Source organism: Miniopterus natalensis, chromosome 10, assembly GCF_054644295.1.
Source record: "Miniopterus natalensis isolate mMinNat1 chromosome 10, mMinNat1.hap1, whole genome shotgun sequence".
In the NCBI taxonomy this organism is placed as follows: Eukaryota; Metazoa; Chordata; class Mammalia; order Chiroptera; family Miniopteridae; genus Miniopterus; species Miniopterus natalensis.
The window spans coordinates 58989627-59011747 of record NC_142090.1 but is presented as its reverse complement, the minus strand read 5'-3'; the positions used below and the strand labels follow the sequence as shown (position 1 = coordinate 59011747).

At 37.1% G+C, this 22121-nt stretch overlaps 1 protein-coding gene across 1 annotated transcript in view; it reads right to left on the bottom strand.

The window, feature by feature from the left end:
• Positions 1-3712: 3712 nt before the first annotated feature.
• The window catches only part of ANKIB1 (ankyrin repeat and IBR domain containing 1), a 111998-nt gene continuing 93589 nt past the window's right edge, over positions 3713-22121 (bottom strand). Inside the window, exons 12-20 of the mRNA XM_016218820.2 lie at positions 17520-17654; positions 16330-16416; positions 16173-16239; positions 14071-14216; positions 12872-13050; positions 12003-12054; positions 8324-8438; positions 7233-7366; positions 3713-6900 (exon numbers count right to left, since the gene is read on the bottom strand). Of these exons, the coding sequence (XP_016074306.2) occupies positions 6157-6900; positions 7233-7366; positions 8324-8438; positions 12003-12054; positions 12872-13050; positions 14071-14216; positions 16173-16239; positions 16330-16416; positions 17520-17654 (1659 nt within the window). The 3' untranslated portion in view covers positions 3713-6156. The remainder of the gene's footprint in view (positions 6901-7232; positions 7367-8323; positions 8439-12002; positions 12055-12871; positions 13051-14070; positions 14217-16172; positions 16240-16329; positions 16417-17519; positions 17655-22121) is intronic.

Here is a 22121-nt window from a genome sequence, read left to right as displayed (position 1 = left end):
TTATTTTAGCTGTTCTGGTAGCTGTGGGATGTGTTTTGTGGTTTAAACTTGCATTTCCTGATGGATAGTGAACATCTTTTCATGTGCTTCTTTCTTAACCATGATCATCTTCTGTGAAATGTCATGTCTTTTGTCCATTTCATATTGTATTTTTTTTTACTGTTGAGTTTTGAGGAGTTCTTTACATATTCTAGATATGTAGTTGGAAACTATTCTCTCTCACTCTGTAGCTTGTCTTTGCATCTTCATAAGTTCTTTTGCAAAGTTTTAAATTTTGATGAAGTCTAATTTATCAATGTTTTCTTTTATGGATTATGCTTTTGATAAGAATTTGAGAAGAATTATCTGCTTAACTTATATCATAAAGATTTTCTATTATTTTTCTAAAAGTTTTGTATTTTACATTTAAATCTCTTATCCATTTTATGTTTTATATAAAGTACAAGGTTTAGGGAGAGGTTCACATTCTTGCATCTTAGAACCCACTGTTGCAGCACCATTTGTTGAAGACTATCCTTCCAACGCATTGTCGCATCGCTTTTGCCCCTTTGTCAGCATCAGCTGATGACACCTGTGTGGGGCTGTTTTGGGTTCTCTGTTTCATTTAGTCCATCTGTGTGTCTATCCCTCCACCAGTATCATAGTCTTGATTACTGTAGTCTTGAAATTGGGTAGAATGACTCCTCCCACTTCATTTTTATTCTTTAAAATAGTTTTAGCCATTTTAGTTGCTTTGCCTTTCCATATAAATTTTGGACTTCTCTTCTCTATAGCTGCAAGAAGAGGTTGCTGGGATTTGGTAGAAATTGCTGCCGAGTGGTCGAACCTAGCCCAGGCACCTGTGAATTGAGACCCCTAATATACCAGTGGCTTTATTTCAGGCAGTTAAGTTGGGCACAAAATATCCCCTAAAGGGGTAGCTACTATTTTTTCATGTAAAATTAAGATACTGTTATGGTCAGGCTAGCTGCACTCCCAAACATACCATTTCTGTCTTACTTGCAAGGCCTGCTGGGCCCATGTTAATTCTGCAGTTGCAGTTCACCCACCCTGCAGTGGAGATGTCACGCCAGGTGACACACAAGGCCTCGTGGGTCAGGTGTTCAGTTTCAACGAGCACCTAGGAGGTTAATGGCTTCCTTTCCACAAAATGGGTGAACTTCCACGGACACACACAATTGTATGGGGAAGGCCTGGGGGTGGAGCGGGTGGGGGGTGAAGATCAATGGGGGGGGGGAATATCTGTAATCCTTTCAACAATAAAGATAAATGAAACAGAAAAAAGCAAACAAAAATGGGTGTACTTGGTGGCTGTGGCAGGCAGGTGGCGACGTTGTGCTGGAAAATGGCCTGAGTACTAAGGTTGCCAAAACAAGTGATTGTTCCAGTAAGTGTAAAACCAGAATATGACATACCAACAAGTTTATTCAATATTGATGTCACTACACAAAATTTTGTATGCAACACGTGGACTTAAATATTATGGCCTTTATAAATCAGCTTACACATAAAGTTACTCTTTGCCTGTGTCCCACCCTGTGAAGTGCTGCACTAACCTCCCATAGCCTTTTACTATAGGGACAGACAACTCTTCCCCTTAAGACAAGGTTAATTGCATCCGGGTTCTAGGCAAAATAAAAGATACTGGAAGTTGGAAAAAAAGGTGATTTCGCTTTCTCCTCCTGGGATTCTCTATTGTTTCTGCTGGACCACCAGAGATGGGACGAGGCAGGCTAAGGGTTAGGGAGTAATTGACGCTCCACCATCACTTCGCTACATATGGCAGTCCCTGACACCTGAGACACATACTCGTGGGCACGTAACATCAACTGCATTAGACATTTGGATTTGGGAGCCACAATGTTACACTGAATCACCCAAAGGGTCCAAGCCACTACGGAAGCCCCACTTCCTCACTACTGAGTGTGTCCACATGCTTTTTCTAAAATGTGTGTGAGTCAGAAGCTACAACCAGGTGACAAATGGGTGTCAGATCACCCTCTTTCTCAACCAAAGGGGTGAAGAGCTGGGGGGGGGGAGGGGCTGGCCCGTGGGGAGGAAACGTAACTGTAGGCCCTCTTTCTCCTTCAGCCCTTTGCTCCAGGCTCAGTGTCTGAACACTGGCACAACTACCTCTCCCATGGCAGTGGTAAGGCCTGTTGGCATCGAGCCAGGGCCCAGGCCTTCTCTCCGCCCCTGCACACTGCGGTCTACCCGCAGCCTTTGGCATCTTGTGTGGCTCCTGCGCTGAGCCCTCATCTTCCGCGCTGGCTAAGTGAGGGCTGGTGCGGCGAGGGCGGCCTGACCGGCACTGCTAGGCAAGGCTTTGCATTCCCTTTTGCATTTGGATAGTGGTGTGACTGCCTGCAGCCCAGCCAAATGGACTTTTTAGTCCACTCAAGGCTCTCAAACATCAAGTTTCTTATTGCTGATCCCATTTATTTTACACTTGGGGACCCCCTGACTCCGCAGGTGCAGCCACACTGCCTTTCAGGTAGGGCTACAGGAACTGTCGACTCCTTGTCATAAAAACATTTCTTCCTCTGCCCGCCTGCAGGAATGAGCAACAACCAAGGCACCACTTGCACAGCTTGTTTCAATCCTACCTCTTGCCCTGAAGCCTGTAAACAAACATAAGCTCAACTGTTCAGTAACAGGTAGGAGAGCAGGAACCTCACTCTGTCCCACCCCTTATCTATCATGTGGGCCAGTGTTGCTACCACATAGGTTTCAGGGAGTCTTAAACAGTATTCCCAAACCTGGCCACAGTTCCTCTTGCAGAAAACCACTTCTGTCAGCATCCCATCCTTCTTGTCAAAGCTGCCAGGTCAGGGATTTCCTTTTACCCTGCTCACAAACCAGGTCAGCCTATCAGTTCTGTGGATGCTGACAGGAGATCTGGGTCAGAGGTAAAGGACTTTAGCACTCAGCACAGCATGAAGAATGAGCATTAGCATGTCAGTTCCCTTGTCCCCAGGTCCACAGGAGCAACGTTATGGGCCAGGTGGACACCTAGTGTGCAGTGGGTTTGTGCTGCATCTAAGGAACCGAGTCAGAAAGGCGATGCTTTTATAGCAAACCTGCCCTGTAGGGCTTTAAGCTGTGTGAATGGCCCCGGCGATTTTGTTGCAGGCCTCGCAGTCTTGGCACACCCAAGATGTGTAGGTGCAGCAGAACTGGACTGTCTTGTCCAGTGATTCTCCCGTTCTGTATTGTGCTCTGTTCACTCTCTCATTAATCTCTCTCTCAGCCAGTCTGTAAACTGATGCCTCACACAGGCTAGGCCCTTATGCAACAGCTGGCTAAAAGAGAACACATAGGCTGATCAAGAATATTTTCAAATTAGTTTTAAAGACTGAAGAATTCCTGCAAAAGTTTGGCCACCACTCAGTTTGTGAGCTACCAGTCAGTCCTAGGTGGAACAGAGAGCAAAAGCAAGACTTTCTGGCCCACCTTTCTTTAAGAGTATGACTACTGCAGTGCCTAAAATAAGGACAGCCATGTAACAGTCTAGAAAGAGCCACTTACATCTTTCTAGAACGAAATACACTGTTCTGGGGTATGAAATGCTCAGTGTCAAAAATATTAGGCACTGGTCAATTACATGCAGGATCCAAATTAATCCCATCATATTTGAGGGAATTTAACTGGAAGAAAATCAGCTTCCTGACTTGGTTAAAACAAAGTCTATAATGTAACGAGACAAAAGTGATGTAGTTTAAGTAATAAATGTTTAATCAAAGAATTTTACATATTATTAACAGCATTCGTTTGGCGGAACATCTACATGGTTGCAGAACCCTACCATATATAAAGGGGAATGTATCAAGTATAGACTATGAAAGTGCAAATAACAAGTCAAGGGTAGAGTAATCTCCTTTTACATTATAAAATTAACTTGTTTACAAAATAGGCTTTGCCAAATTTTATTTCTGAACTGTAAAGTCAATGACTGTGATATTTTTTAAAACATGTAGCAAGGAAATACAAACTGAACAGCGACCTTTCCTCACGTTCAGGAGAGACTACCACAGAAACCAGGGCTACTTACTGCATAAGGCGCCAGGAGCCAAACTCGCAGGAACACGCGTCGCCGCCTCCACGCAGCACTTCTGTACCTACTGCAGCTCCCCAAGTCGCCTCGATAGGACACAAAGACACTTTCTATTGAAAAATTACAACTTGGTCTAAAAACTGATTGGTCTTGATATTTTTAATCCAAAATAAATTTCTAAAAAAATCCTTTAAAGGACTATTTCAGTTTAATATACAGTAAGTAATACATTATAGATAAAAGTTAATATTTACCCCAACAAAGTTTAATAAGGGCTGATATCAATGTTTCTGATAATTGCGGAAATAAAAACCCATGCGGATGTGGGAGATCCAAAGCACAGGAACAGTTCCCACACAGTTTTCACTCCAGGGGACCCTGGGAATATTAAACAGTATAATGTCCTCGCTGCACAAGTTCCAAATACAAGAATATTTCAAAAGTAGTGTCTGGGGAAGAAGATGTAACAGAAACTGTAATCACAGCGCATGTGGGCGTCAATACTGACGTAGCCTTTCACCCAGCCCAGGACTTGCCTGTATAAACTTGGTACTGAAAGTTTGGTATCTGTAGACTTCTGGTAAGAACCTGGCAAAACATTAAATGGAGTGTTGCACATCTATTTTGCTTACATTATGCTAGTTTGGAGAATATGTAAGTAAAACAGCCATTCCAACATTTTACTCTAGTTTTAATTACGCATTGTACCACTGTATCTCAGTCACAATCAAGACCAGTATTTTCTTCACAGTAAGACACTGATAACCAGGAAGTTGATTTTTTTCAACACTAAACAGTAATTACACAGCAAATGAGTGTTGTGCAACAGAACAAACACATGTCAGCATTTGCTATTGAGGCAAACAAACGGATTGAACATTTAATTGTTATATTGACTGGAAAGGCAAGGCCATGGGTGGTTTATGGAGGTCTTTGCAATTCATAGCGTAGTTACTTCAGAAGAGACACTGAAATCTGAATGACTCACTTATTTAACTGGCAACTATTCATTGAGGTTAGGCAAAGGCACGGTACCATGTTGCGCAGGATGTTTTATTAGACTTTTTAATAATCGTGGGATTTACTATAACTCATGAAAACGCCACTTTTATTTCTATTTTATAAAACACTTACCATTAAAAGTAATTGCACCCATTAGTAATTAGAATGCACTGTAAAATTGTGAAAACAAAGAACTATGATTGCACTTCCAATAAAGTGTCTCTTAAAATACAGCACCGCTGTTGCTAATCAACTGTATTTTAATATTAAAATAAACTGTTTTTAACAGCAGCATTAGGTTTAGTTAACTTAAGCTACAGGCTACATTTATTTAAATGCAGTCTCCATGGCAACAAAAGCCCATTAAAGTCTGGAATTTCATTGCTACCAAGTGGCACCTTTTACTCCCGAGAATGCTGAAACTGCTCTGGAGCCCGCTAGGACGCCACACACCTGAATGCCTTCTTAGCGCACGAGTCAGAGTTTGGCACAAGTGGACTGTAAGACATGAAAAGAAATTTTTGACTCATGTGAAAATGAAAACTAATTACATTGTGGGAGATGTAGCACTAAAGAGAAGCTTTGGACACTTGGATTCACACTGCTCAGACAAAAAGGCAGGAAGTTACGGAAGAGCACAAAGAGATTGAGAAACTCCGTGTTACCAGATCTGTCCAAAATAACTTCTAAAATGAAGACAATCTTTTTTTTTAAAAAAAGAGGAAAGCCACCCAAGGATGAGGGAGTAAGCCTTTAATTTAAATGTTCCATTTAAGTACTGCCGACCTCAGGCTCAAGAGAGGACTGCATTTTCTTAGAGTGTGGAATCTAACCTACTTACTCTGCTTATATTTCTCTCTCTCCTGCTCTTTTTTTTTGTCAGCAAAAAGGGGAAAGCTATCCAATTAAATACAAAAGAAATTCCCTGTGAGGTTAAACTCCAAAATGAAGCTACCATTCAAGGGAACTCATCGTATTTAATCCTAATGTCAGTGGTTTAGGATTGAGTTAGAATTAAGTAGATCCAGTCTCTATAAAGCACACTCCACTAGCATGCCACCGGTACCTGCGATTCGCTTGGAGCCCCGAGGGTGTGCGGCTCACACTAAGTGTACTTGTTCAAGCCAGTCACTTGAGGTTTGCGGTGTATGACTGGAGAGATCTGAACCAGCCCCCTTGCTGGCCTCCTCAGTACCACTTTCACCAGCTTGAGGTGTTGCTTCCCCAGCCAGAATGTTCTCCTCCAAAGGGTTTTCTTCTCCTCTTTGGGTTCCTTTACCTTCACTGACCACAGCGTCTTCAAACACTGAGTCTTCTTCTGGCGGCACCAGTTCCACATCCCTCCTGCCTTCTGACCCATCTCTGACACAGGGGAGCGGGGAATCTGCACTGGCCTCTGTAGCCGCTGGAGGGATCAGGGCAATACTCTGTGGGTTCATGTCGTGAAACCACGCCATGATATTGCCCAGGAGATTGTCATCGATGTCGGCGTCCTGGCCAGCTGAGTCAGCGTCACTGGATGAGGGACAGAATTCACTTCTTGCCTCACTGAGAGGGTGTGAACTCAGGGTGTCAGTTGAAAATGGGTCACTTTCTGCTCCTAGTCTCAAGAGGCTGTCGTCAAGTTCCAACAGCTCACAGCTGCTCACCACAGCCGGAGGGCTATCTGTGTTCTTGGGGCCAGAGTCCAGCCTGGAAGGTAAAGAAGTGCCTATAGCTCCTAAGGAAGCTTCACTACTGAGCACGTCTCTACTTCCTTCATCGGTGGCCAGCCCAGATTCTTGCAGTGATAACTGTATTGCGAGAAGTATATTGGGATCATCTTCATCCAAGGAACTCAGAGCCTGAGGGCAACAGAAGGTAAAATCACTTTAAAATTTAAAAGAAAAATGATTTAACCCAATGAGGTTTACCACTGTTTTTTTAACCTAACAGATAATATTACCTCTATTTATACAGAATAATTATTTTACCTACTCAAATCTTACTTGTTTTCTCTTTGTCCATGTTATAGGGGAAAAAATTCCTTAAGCTAAGTATCTTTCCCTGTAGCACATCCCTGAAATAGTTTAGAATGGAAGGAAGAAAAAGGAAAGGAATAAAAGTGAAATTAGGAAACCAGGCCAAACAGAGCAAAAGCAGAGGCAAGGGTCATGAGGCTGCCCAGGAAGGCTACCTGAAGAGAGTCCTGGTTCTCAGAGCGGCTGGCGGGGGTGTAGTCGCGCAGGGAAGAGCTGTGCAGCATGCTCATGGATGAAGAGCTGACCACGGAGGTGCCTGGCCTGCGGCCACTGCCGCCTTCTGGGAGATCTGTTTCAGAGCAAGTGGTAACAGAGACAATTCAGCCATACAGATTTCATACATCTTTTTAGTTAAACTGCCAATTTCGCTTAGAGTGCTGGTGAAAACTTGTGTTCACACATTCGCTTAATCTTCCAGGGGCTTCTCATACGTATCTGTCTCACCAGAAGCAACAATATATACATCTCATGCCATCTACTTCAAACCCATGATTAGTTTTTGCATTTTTGTTTGCACTACATATGGTTCCATTCAAAAAGGCTAATGCTACCATCCATTCCTTTGTTTTCTTAAGCAGTAATTAATAAAGGTGCTTTAGTTTTCAGATTTTTTAAATTTAAATAAAAAGAATTTGGGAACTACAATGCCTGAAGAACAAATCTTCAGGCTCATTGATCTATTTACTAAAGATGCTCTGCTGACACTGTAAAGACTTTCAATTATAATCTATCATTTAAAGATTGATAATTAAAATAATTTATCTCTAATACCAGAAATTTTCTCTTTTGAAGAATGTTTATAGGAGAACTGAGGCTAAAAGAAAAACACTCCACGAACATAGTAACAGTAACAGTAACCAACAGCTACAATTTATGAGTGCTCACTAGGTACTACTCATGCTTACGGATTTTACACCCATTATCTCATTTAAAGCTCATGATTGGCCCCTTAGTGGCACTATCCGTATTGCTTCTTTAGAATGAGAAGACGGAAGCTTGGAGGTTCAGTGACTCAAATGAAGTGTCTCCGTGATTTGCAGCAGAGATGGGGTCATGAATCCAGGTCTGTTTGACTCTGTAGCCCACGTTCTTAATCCCCCGGGGTTTTTTGTACCCTGTGACCTTAGAAGCGGCTACATATACATTGGGTATCTAAATTTCAAAATCTTTCACAACCACTTATTTAGTTTTAAGGATAAATTCAAGAGAATTAAGAGATTAAAACATACCCAAACCCAGAGCTTACCTAAAGTGCTTTCACTTGGCTCAGCAGGGCCTGGAAGGTTACTGAGCAGACTGTGCAAGTCTCCTCGCCTGCGCTGCCCTCTGTGCCTCCTCCGATACTGAAATTCAGCATATTCCTGCATAAACCAGAGGTTATAAAATACAGGAGAGCATGCAATTTTTCTAACGCAAATAAACAACCAGCATACTTCTTTACCCCATGGGGAAAAATGTGTGATTTTATATACATACTATAAAATCACTTGGCTTTAGAAAAAGAAACTTCAGGTTTTGCCATGCTAAGAAAACAGAAAAGGGAAAAAAAAATTTTAACTAGTCATTACAATCACCTGGGAAAATCGGGAATACTTGCAAGCTCCAATGCTAGATTGCAACTGAGCCTTATTTCATATGCCTGGGTCTTGTTATCTAATATTATAACTCATCCTGTAACGACTGTACTAATATACATTAGGCTCTCCCTGGAGGTCTGGTTTTAAAAAAGTGACCATGATATATTAGATGGAAAGAAAAGAAAAAAGCACACACTGTTCAATCCTTGTCAGATTGTTAGGTTTTGTACTTTGGGGACTGTGGCATATCACATTCACAAGTCAAATGACTAGGTTAAGAGAAAAACATAAGGTTAGCTTCAAAATGAGATGTTATTTGGCTTCCTTCCTATATCAGCTAATACCTGGGGTTATCCACAACACAGGCAGGGAAATGTTTTCTATTTAACATGTGGGAAGAACACAACTGGGGTAGATATCCCTGAGTTTATTTTACATTTGTGGTAACAGTTTAAAGTAGGTTTGCCATTACAAAGGGCAGAACCTGGGGCTACCTGCTATTTCCTGGGTATAAATGTACTTTTCCAGATTTTAGTGACACAAGAGATGAGAAGAGAGGCCAGTGTGCATGGCACTAACATAAGAAGGCTAATTTTGAGTATTATTATAGATTCTTTCAATGATAAACACTAAGATCCTCAGGTTTATGGCTATCCCCGTTACCCCTGAGTCCTCAATATGCTTATATTGTGAAAGTACTGAAATAAACAAAGACAGATTTTACATCACAAATAAAACTTTCACGTCATACCACTCTGGTTAAATTTAGTTTTTGCACTCCTTCATCTGTATAACCTAGTAAGAGGTGGTAGGCATCTTACAAGATTAGGAACAAATGCATAAAAGACACAAGTGCCTGGAGGGATTATTTAGCTTCTTTAAAATTTCCTGCTTTGCTGGGGTATCATGTCCTCTTTGCCTGGAGGTGTAGGATCCAACACCACATTCCTTAGACAAAGATGACATGTAACTTTTATCTCAGTTCAAGCCTTATACTTAGGGATCATTTATTTACTTTGTATATCTGATAATGGTACAAAGTTATTCTGAATTAAATAAGCTATTACTGACCATAGAATATGCATATTTCCAATTTATAAAAATGAAAGTTTAAAAACTGTAAAAGAAACTTGTTATATAATTTTTTTGACAGAAAACTCACATAGCATTCTCTCAGGATGCAATAGGCTTTTAAAATTTGTTCTCCTAAAATTAAACTTATCTGAAAATGTCCAAGGATACCTAAGATCTTCAAGTAAGCATATGAAAAGGCTTTAGTCGGAATACTCCAAATGGTTTGAGAGTGTTAAGGCTACAGAGAAGATTAAGAGATTCTAAGTTTTATAGAGAAAAAAGGTGCTAGGGGATTTTTGTTTTAAATAATAATCGCTAGCATTAACTGAGTATCAATTTTGTCAGTGACATAAAGAGATGCTCTAAGCCTGCCAGAACTCCAAGGTCTAACAAGTTCCTGAGCTAGACCTTGCATTTTGGTGTCCCTTAGACTTCAAGATATGCTCTTTCCTCTGGGCCCCACTGCCTTTAAAGTGGTTCTAAACAAATATTTTTGCTTGTCATGGACTCATTCAGTTTAACTAAAAAAGACTAAGATGGAATTAACTTTGCTGAAAAAAAGATAAATTCAACCTAAAAGTCTACTGGAATAAAAAATATATATATTTTTTCAGGCTATATAAAGCTAACTTTTAAAGATAAAACTTTGGCAGTTACTTGACAGTAACACACATGCAAAATTTTAAAGTTTCACACTGTGTGGTAATTCTTTAGACTTGCAATATGGTTTACATAAAAGCTTGGTGTTTCAATGTGCCTAAGACTTTAAAGAAGAGAACAGTAAAAGTGAGTTAAATAATTCTTGTAAAATATATTAACTCATAAAAAATAAATTTAAGAAGGAACTGTTATTTATACTTTCACAATTCTCAATCCCTGGAGAACAAAAGCTCAATAATTTATTTATAAATATCCCCATGTGAGGTGGCAAACCTTCCTATTTTTCACAAAATGAATCTGTGTCAGTCATATTAGCAGGTCCAAAATAGTCAAGGGCAAGTATATCAGGGTTCCTAAAGTTACTGTGAGCCAGCAGTTGCAAGATGATGCATACATGATGGTGACTACAATGGTAAAGTTTTCTTTTTGCTAAATTGTTTCTACCTTGAAATTCTGAAAGCTTCATTACTCTTGTTTCTGATAATTGAAGATTGTTTATTTTTCCTTTTATGTAAACATTTTCCCCAAAATCCCCAAAGCTGTAATTATAACATAGAAAGAATAAGCACAGATCAGGTAAAGAAGGGGCTCATAATTTGTTTTACAATAGACATTTAATTAAGATTTTAAATTTTTGTAGAAATTTAAGTGAATTTAAAATTCCCATATCAGAGCTCCAAGCACAAGCTGTTTTCTCAAGTGGGTATTTTCTTGGATATATCTACCAGCACAAAAGGCAACAAGGTGATTGCAAGTATCCTCAGTAGCTGAAAAGAGAAAGTATCTGATTTAAATAAGCCACAATCATTTCTGGATAATAATCAATTTCACTGTCTTGTAGTTGTAGGTAAAAAACAGGCTATACATGATAAACAAAGGATTCAGTATTTGTCCCTCTCCTTCCAAGAATTAAAGTTAAAAGCTTATGGTATAAAACAGCGAGGAAGAAGACAAAGCAGAGAGAACTGCTAAAACCATTTAAAAATCAGACTCAACATGACAGTGGCAATTTAAATCTTGGATAATAGCAATGTGATTAAGATTTTCACTCTGTCTCATTTTTATTTGCAGCAACTACTATTTGCAGTGTTAGTATTTTAAAATGGTATATAACAACAAACAAAAAACAAGAAGAGTGCAAAAATCTTAGAGAGAAGCAGAAAGCAACTAAGCAAAGCATTTCTTACTGCATAAACATCACTAATGTCAAGTTTCCACCTTAGCAACTGATTATAAATCAATTCTCTCAGGTTATTTCACTAACTTAAGAAAAAAATTCAGACTGAAACAATATTACAACTAGAAATGCATTTCTAATAAAAGTTGTATCTCTATTAACCAATTTGAAGACATTTTCCAAAAATGCATGCTATAAACTGGCCTTAATTCTGTTTGGCAATTAAAAATGATAAAGGGGAGATGAATTTAATAATGTGATCATAACCCAATACCATAAATATCTAAATATTGGCTCTGCTGAGCAGTTTTATTACAAAAGAAAAACATTGCTGACAATCTCAGGATTTAGAACAGAAGAGGGTGCAAATACAAGCAGGATTGCACTAAGGAAAAATATAATTAACACAACAAAACAAATCCCCACAAAACAATTACCTCAGGTGATGCAAATCCTAAATATTCCCAATCCCATGTTCCACCAGCAAAGCTACAAAGAAATTAGACATACCATTTGATTTATTACCAGTACTACAAAGTACAATCAATCAGACCCTTGCCCTTTGAACATTACTTTTAATTTCTCTGCTTGGAACTTGCTTAGCCAAAGTAGATCAATTATAGAATATAATTAAAATGATACTTTCACTATTTCTTTCAAATTCTAAGTTACTTTATGTTTGTGTAAAATGGTGGAAAAATAAAAATCACCAGCTATAACAGCGTATTTTATTACTGCTTCTATTTTTAGGTTATAAATGTTTATGTAGGGTCAAAGGAATTTCTAATGCTTGTAATTATAAGTAAAAAAATATACTTCAATTTAAAATGGCATTAGTAGTATAAGTATATGAAACAACCAAAACTCAACTGTTCTTTAATGGATGAATACGGATCACTTAAATAACTTTACTAATATCAGGTTTCTAATTTCTTCACAATCTCTTACCACAAAATACAAATATGACCATGACAAGTTAGCAAGGCTTCCAAATTCTACAACATGTTTATGGCTATTGTATCACTACACATATTACATACTGGAATGACACATTAGAATACTCTCTGAATTATGAGTTAACTGAAGTGTGAAATTCACCTAGTCTAACTTAGTGAGAAACTACACAATAACAAACAAAAAATGAAAAAAATAGAAATAGTACTTGGGGGAAAATCACCAAAAAGAAGCTACCATGCTTTTACCAGCTACCCATATTTTAGGTATATAAACCCTAGTGGGGTATAAATCAACCTGCTGGTGTTTGTGGCTGGAGCTAGGATGATTCCACAGTGTGCATCCCTTTTACCTGCGCTTAGGAGCTTCAGGTGAGTCTGCAGGAGCAACTCCCCGAGCCACGGATGCCAGGAATTCCTGCCTCTTCTGCTGTACAAGGCATGCCGCCTTGATGATCTTGTGGCGGGGTGTGCGAAGGTAAGGCCTATTGACTTTTTGGGCAAGGTCTTCAGTGACCATTTCTAGGTCTGTCTATGGTAAGAAGAGAAAAAAAAAAATAGGCTGAGCGTATTAGCCAATAGCAAACCCAAATAGCAAATCCAGTGTCTATCTGGTTTCTCAGCTAACTCTAACTCTTTTGAAGTCAGAAATTAATGCATACTTTGAAGTAACTTTGCATTTAACATGTTTTTCTATTTCACGCATTACAGGAAAACAGCACTCATTTGATAGGTGTTTATAGCAAAGTAGTTGGTATGGATCACGCACAAGTAGTGAGTACACCAGCTGTGTATAAGGAATTTATAATGTGTCTATGTGGAAAAAACTAATAAATTTCAAGTCAAGTCACTATACATGCAAATGCAGGATGTGTGGTGCAGACTGTATGTAAATGCTGGAGGAATGTGAGGCAAGGCGAGACCCCTGTGATGTGGGGTCAGGTTTGAAGGCTTCCTGGAGAAATGAATATTGAGAATTGAAAGAAATACAGGACATGCATTAGAAGAGGGCAATTCAAAGGGATGACATGAAAACTGTAGCAAGAGGTGAAAATTTGGTGTCTTTAAAAACAAAAGAGGAATATATAATGAAGTTGGTCAGTCACAGAATGTCAGCTAACTTAGGTGTTTTGATTTTTTAAGTCCTGTAACTTTTTTAGTTGTACTCTTAAAATAAACTGGCAAATACCAACTTTCCCATTTAGTATATAATATGTTTTTCTCCCCATTTCTGAAGATAAAATCCTAATTATCTAATTAGGATTAGGCCAGATTTCAATCTCAACCAGTTTAAAATAAAGAAATAAATGTGGTAGAAATGTTTGCATAGCTCAGAATTCATTCAGATCTGCAGAGTGACAAATTTAAACATAAAAAAAAATTTCAGCTTATTACTGGTAAGCTTTTCTTTATTTAAAAACCATTCTGAAAATGAAAACAAAATTGTTTACTAGTCAGACCAAATAAGATAAAACTTAGTTAAGTGGTCGAAAAAGGAGAAAATCTGTTTTTCATAACTGCATTTAAATTTAATTTAAAAAGAATATCTTACTTGCATGAGTTCAAAAATTTCTTTCTTTGTGCTTTTAGCTTCTAAGAAGAATCCATAGGGATAAGAACACTTGAGGATGCGTCGAGTTTTTAAGAGCACGTGAACTGCATCTTCAATAAAAGTGGTATCTGGACAGCTTCCCTCAGCTAGGAAGTAAATCAGGCACGGTGAAAAAGTTTTTTGCAAATATGCTATTATAAAGTTAATCACACAACTGGAAAAAAAAAAGGGGCCCCTAAGAAGAAACAGCTTGAAGTAGCTGCATAATAGTATTTATCTGAACTAGAATAAAAACCTACCTAGGAGACTTATGTGTGATTTGTATGTATTTATAAAAGAAACACACCCAGTAGCCCAGGAGCCCTGTGGCAGTCATGAAGGCACACACCACACCGATCATGGATTCTGTTCTAACCAGTTGGCAACCAATCTAGCTTTAGGTCAACTCAAAGGTCCCATGCTTTGCTTTACTAAGTTTTTTAGCTTATCCCTGGTGGAACTTTGCTAATTAAGAGCTAGAACAAATGCTTTGCTAATAAACAAAAACAAAAAACAAGTTATGCCTCTATAAAAACAACACTGTAAGGAGGAAAAGACACAACACTCGAACAACTAAGTAACTAATGCTAGGAAATGGAAAACTTCATGGAGAGAGACAAAGGAGGGAGGGGATGAAGAGGGAAGGAGAAACTGCCTAAAACCTGAGTGTTTCCTCCTAAAATATTATACCACTCTAGCTTTTTCCTTAACTACAAATAAATCAAAATTAAGCAGCAGAATCTAACTCATAAGTACTTCTGAACGTAAGATTATTCTGTACGTCTGTAGAAAGAAATTACATGGGTATGTACACACACTGAAATACAGACCATCCCAAAATACCTGTCCTAGCGCAGGCATCTGAACTAAGGTGTAAAAAAAGAAAAACAAAACACACCCCCCCTCCTCAATACGGCAAGTGGGTGAAGTTTTGTTTCTCCTTTCTAATCCTTATGTCTTTTAGTTCTTTCATATCTTACTCTGCTGTCTAGAGCCTGCAGAAGACTGAAGAAACAGTAATTCACACCTACAAGTATCTACTAAATGTTTACAGTGGGTTAAGCACTGTTCTAAGCATTAGGAATACATCAGTGACGCAACAGACAAAATCCCTGCTGAAGAACTGTAGAACCTGTGAGTGGTTTTTCTTTTCAATTTGTACCATGGACAATCCTTCAAGAGTTTGATATTGGTGTGATATAGTTACGTCATTACCAAAGTCTAAGAAGTAATAACTAATAAGGAGACTAAGCTGCTATTGACATATATGGTTATTGTCTTAATTAGGAAATTATCCTCATAAAAAGGGTGTTAGCACACACTACTTTTATAAACTGAAGAAAACATACATATAATTGATCAGATTTTTTAGGCTTAATATCTTTTATATATAAGCTTTGATTATTTTACAAATGTGACTAAAACAAACTGCCAGAACCTATAATCTGTGTGGTCATTGTGAGGTATTATATTATACTATTGTGAGATACTATATTCTAATTCCATTTTTAGGAATGTTCTTTTTGAACTTCCATGTCAGGATCCATAAGTTTGTCCTATCTCGTCTTTGCTTTTTGACTCCAGTGTCTATTATTTACCAGCAAGATGATTTCTCCCCAATCTGTCCTTGATTTCCCCTCCACTAGGCACTCTGCTAAATTTTCTCACAACTCTGGGAATTCAGCCACAGACAACTGGGTGGCATGCAGATCTTGCTCTTTTCACTAGGTCAGGGATGACTTGTAGGGCCCATCTACTTTCCCCAACATTGTAGAGCATCAGCCGTGGAACAGAATAAACAAAACCACGATGTGTGTTTATCTGCTAACAGCGCAGGCTGCATTATGAGGAGATGAGGTAAGCCAGGCAGAAAATCTAATCACAGAGGCCTCAAATGCTAAGCTGCACTCTGGGCTTTAGAGAACTCCAAACAGTATCACAATGAGCTAATGGAGATAATGTATCCTTTTAAGGGCCTTAAGTTCCTACCAATGAAGTGACTGACTTAATAAGCATCAAAGGCTATTTTACATTTATTATCACATATGCCACTTATAACTTACTTTCTTTGAGAGCTCTACTCAATTGCTCCATCTTTTCTTTGGCTGTTTTAAGAAGGCGTTGTTCTAACTAAAGAAACAGAAATAAATAATTTATAACATTCTCTTTATTTATCCACAACAGTGTAATTCTGTGCATTTGAAGTGATTTGAGACATACCTGATAGCTATGCTCATGGTTTTTAAATCTCGTGTAATAGTGCATAAATCTGTCCAGTTCCTGAAACCGTTTGTGTTTTTTCTCAGCCTAGGAAACAAAACTCCGTCAGTGACTTTTATAAATAAAAGTACTAGCTCTTAAAATTGGGTTTTTTGATCACTTAAAGATTTTATTAGTAATAGTGGTAATTTATACAGATTTACTATTTTACTGAGAGAATATAATAACCAATACATTTGAAAGGCTCCCAGAACAAAGTCCTGCATTTGTGTTCCCTGTGACAAACCCCTAAATCCACAACCCCAGAGCTAAGGCAAAGATGCCCCTCAAGCCCCACGCTCATCCTATCTTCAGTGTTTTATTACACTGCTTATCGCTGTGAACTGAACTGTGACCCAAATTCATGTTGAAGCCCTAACCCCAATGGAGAGAAAGCCTGTGAGGTGATGAAGGTTATTAGGATGGGGTCCTAATCCCACAGACATAGTGCCCTTATAAGGAGAGGAAGAGACACCAGAGCTCTCTATCCACCATGTGAAGACAAAGCAAAAGCAGAGTTGTCTGAAAGCCAGGAGGGGTCACCACCAGAAATTGAAGTGGCAGGAATCTTGGTCTTATACTTCCTAGTTTCCAGAACTGTGAGAAATAAATTTTTGTGTTTAAGCCACCTAATCTATATTTTGTTATGGCAGTCAAGCAGACTAAGATATTATGTACTATAACATAATACTATATTGCTGACATTATGTTAAAAATGTTTGTCATGGGGACGTAATGTATAGTACAGAAAATAGAGTTAATAATATCATAATAACTTTGTATGGTGATAGATGGTCACTAGGCTTATTTTGGTGACCAAAATTTTGGTATATAAATGTCGAATCACTATGTTGTACACCTGAAATTAATACAATGTTAAATGTCAACTATACTTTAATAAAAGAATTGTTTTTAAGTCATTATAGAGGAAGGCTGGGATACGTAACTTTTCTTATCCTCAATATAAAAAAAGAAAAAAATTTTAAAACAGCTCTCGTTTATAGAGCTATTTTGTTTAAATTAAGGCTACTCTAAAGTGTATTCAATTTAATGCCTCATTACGATGAAGATGGGAAAAGAAGAAATGCAAAATACTTGCAATGGTATTAAGTAGCTTAGCAAGAAGTGTTGGCTTAAACAGTGTTCTTTACCTCCACAGTCATTTCCTTAGATTGCTCCTCTACATGCTGAATGACTTCATAGCGAGTACATCTGTAATAACCGCCCGTGGACGAACTATGCTTTTTCCATTCTTCTAGGCAAATCCAGCAAAAGTCATACTTGCACTTCAAAAGAAAACATACATGCAAATATCTCTCCATGTTAATGTGCAAGATTATTGCTTATACAAATAAGTTAAATGGAAGTCATAATATTATGGATAACCTCAAGGAATCTTTAAAAATATCAATAGGATATTCTTTCCAAATCATAAAAATACATACTAACAAATGTTTCATTTTAAAGTGCATGGTAATCTTACTTAGGTCCATTAAGCTCTACCAGTCTATCTGAAAACGTCTAATAAATTTGACAAAGTGATTTTGAAACTGGGAACAAGTTTAAAAGGTCTCTTAGAACAGCTGACATAAAACCTGTTTCTCATTTTTTAGAAATTTTCAGTTTCTCAATTACTGTACTTATTAGACAATGCGAAAAAAATGATCAGTCCAGTATGACAATGCACCCCCTCTCTTTTTTATGCTAATGGTATTTGAGTCAGAAAGATCTTCCCATTCCAAGGCTATGTTTTTTCTGGTACTTTAATAGTCTATTTTCTCTTTTTAAAAACATAAATCTTTGAGCTCTTTATATTTTATCTGGGTATACAGTATGAATTCAACTGTCCAGTTGTCTCACTACCATTTTGAATAGTTCAGGTTTATGCACTGGTTGGAGACGCCTCTTTTACCATACACTAAATCCCCATTTATCTGTGTCTATTTTCTGGGGTTTCCTTCTATTCTGTTCCATTGATCTGTAGATTCACGTGCCAGTACTGTGCTATTTTAATTACTGAGCCTTTATAATATGCTTTACTATTTGACAAGGGCAGTTCGTCGTCGTTCTTTTTTAGTTTTCTTAGCTTTTTTTGCTTTGATTTTTCCAAATGTACTTTTGCATTAGCTTATCTGGATGCAGAAACAAAAACCTGCTGCTATTTTTGTTGGAATCTTTCTATCAATGAACTCAGTTATCTTTTGATTTGTCATCTTTTGTGTCCTACAGCTACAGGTCTTAAAATGTTCTTCATATGTCAGATACTTCACATACATTACTTAAGTTTCTAGATTAATGAGGTCTTCTCTTTCAGTATATATTCTATCTGGATGTTGCTAGTACACATGAAGGCTAGTGCTTTCTGCACATTCATTTTGTAATCTGTTACATAGTAAAATTTTTGTTGTTCGTAGTTTTTCAGTTGATTCTGTGGGTTTTTTAGATATGCAATCATGCTGTCTGTTAAAAAATGATAATTTTATCAGCTCATTTCTATTTTTTACATCTCCAATTTCTTTCCATTGTCTAAGTATAGTGACTGGTAACTCCAGTCCAACATTAATAATAATTGTGATGGACAGCACTCTTATCTTGTTTTTGATTTTAGCGAGAATACTTCTAGCTTTCCCACCAAATATCATGCTAACTTTTGGACTGAGGTAGACTTCTTTCTACCATACTAAGGACGATTCTGTCTATACCTATTTCTTTGAGTGTCTTATAAAGAATGGTTGATTTTTTTTGTCAAATGACTTTTCAGCATCTGCAGAAATTTCTCCATGGATCTACTAATAAGATGAAGTACAGCAATAGCTTTTAAAACATCAAACCATTCTTGTATTCCTGGAGTAAAACCCACATGATCAATTACTCTATTTTTTATTTAAATTTTTTTAATTGATATGTAATTGATGGTCAATTACTCTTTTAATGTACTGTGCTGGGCACTTGTTAATACCTGTGGGTTTTTCCCCATCTAATATATATTTTTAAAATATATTTTTATTGATTTTAGAGAGAGAGGAAGAGAGAGAGAGAAAGAGAAAAACATTGATCAGTTGCCTCCTAACCACCCCCACCCCCAACAGGAATGTGCCCTGACCTGGAACTGAAAGGGCAACCTTTCAGTACACCGGATGACACTTAACCAATTGAGCCATATGGGCCAGGGCATCCATCTAATATCTTAATAGGACACATGCATTTTTATTTATAAGACTGATCTACAGCTGTTGCTGTTTTTTTTTAAAATTTTAATAATCTTGTCAAGTGCTAATATCAAGGTTCTACTCACCTTACAATAACTTGAAAGTTGTCTTATTTTTAACTCCCAGAAACAGTTTAAATCACAACGGAATTACTTGTTCTCTAAAGGTTTAATAAAAGTCTTATGGGGAACCATTAGGACCTATAGCTTTAAAGGATGGAGATTACTGAAATTCTTTCTTCTATGAAAATAGGCTTGTTTGGATATCTCATCTAGGGTCAGTTTTAATAAATTATATTTTCTTAGAAAAATCAATCCATTTCAAACCCAAATTCAAATTTATATGCAAGAGTTGAGCAAAATTCTCTCATTATTTTAGTTTGCTTTGTTTATTGAGTATTCCCCTTATTTCTCATATTTAAACTCTCTCCCTTTTTCTTATGTAAGCTTAGTGGTTTATCTTACTTTCTTCTTTAGAAACCACTTTTTGGATTTATTTATTAATTGTATTGTTTTTCAATTTTTAATTCAGTGATTTGTGTGTTTTTTTAATCTTTCCTCCTGGTTTTCTTCAAGTTTATTTTGTTTTTAAGTCATATCCTTATTTCACTCCTTATTTTCAATGTTTAAAGGTAATAAAGCTACCTACATTTCTGAGTACTGCTTTAGCTACAGCCCCTAGGTACTGATAAAAGCATTTTTGTTATCCCAGTTTCCTAGAAATTCTTTAATTTCCTTTTTTTTCTTGAGTTGAGAGATTTAAAATTCCTAAATGAAAAGGCCTTTTGTAACTTTATTATTAGTTTCTATATTTCATTTATGACAAGACAATGTTGCATACATTATTTTCTATTTTCCAGAATATTACTTAGATTTTCTTTGATGATCAATGGTCAATTTTTTGTGTCTGCTCCATGGCAGAGTCCAGATTTCTGGATATGGAGTTTGAATATAGCAATCAGATAACCTTACTAACTTGCCATCTTCTCTGTCTTTCCTAATTTTTTCTCTACGTGGCATGTCATGAACAGAGGGCTGAATTAAAGACTCTGTATTCATCTGTCCCTTCACAAACATGTACTTATACAATAAACTGTGTGCTTGTTTCAAGACTCTGACAGTTCTTTTGTTGCCTGGCATAAGCAAACTATGTGCATGATTTGATACAAGTACCCTGTTAAAATTAGTGGCAAACTCTACAAAATAGCCAAACTTTATATTCTATAATAAGAAAAAGAATGTAGAATCTGAATAATTTTTATATTTTAGTTGCAGCACATAGTTTTATATCATCACATGAAAATTACTAAGTGATTTAAAATATGTGAAATAGGTGAAGAGATTAGGCAAAAATAAAAACCCCAAACCTCATAGACACAGACATTAGTACAGTGATTGCCAGAGGAAGGAGGTTGGGGCAGGTGAAGAGGGTACATGGGGCATAAATGGTGATAAAAGGAGACCAGACTATGGGTGGTGAACACATAATACAATATACAGATGATATATTATAGAATTGTACACTTGAACCTATTTAATAAATGTAACCCCAATACATTCAATAAAAACATATTAAAATATGTAAGAATGCAAAATTTAAATAGTCTCATGAAATTTATCTAAAGGGTAATAAGTAAAAACTACTGAATTATAATCAACACTGAGGCATTAATAAAAGAGTATAAGATTTAGTCACTGTGTTAGAGCATGAATTCAATTACACATAACCTGTTTGTTGTTCCACCTTTGCATTTAAAAAAAATTCCAAAAGTATAAAAGTTTTCTGTAGCAAGCCCATTACTTTCCTAGATGTTTTCTTTTATGTCATAAGAAGTATTTATCAAGGGGAATATAGAGATAAGTTTGCAAAGTGACAGATGTCTACTAGACTTAGTGTGATCACACTGTAAGGTATATAAATGTTGAATCACTATGTTGTACATCTGAAACTAAAATAACATTGTATGCCAATGACACTTAAGTTGAAAAAAAAGTAAAATAAAAAAGGAATGACCTATTTGGTTTTTTTGTTCAATGCAAATACTTCAGATGGTATATTAAACAAGATTACTACAGTCCTGTCGTTGTGGCTCAGTGGCTGAGCATCGACCCAGGAACCAAGAGGTGACAGTTCAATTCCCAGTCAGGGCACATGGATGATGTTTCTCTCATCAGTGTTTGTCCCTCTCTATCCCTTCCTCTCTCCAAAAATCAATAAAAACATATTAAAAAAAGAAAAGACTACATTTACATAGTATGTAAGTAAATGTTTCTTTTACTTAAATACTTAAAGAAGCTTAAGCAAAATCTGTTTAAGATAAACTACCTGACAAAATTAGTCTGATTAATTCATGAAAATGTTCACTCACGAAATACATATTTATTGAGTACTTACTACTTGGTAAGGTAATGTTGGATCCTGCCCCTTTGTCAGTAGCCCAATTGCTGATTTTTATGGTCAACCTGTATTTCTTTACACATCTATGTAGTCTATATAACATTTTCCAAAAAAAACTAATACGGATATTGGAGATAAGACCACAAA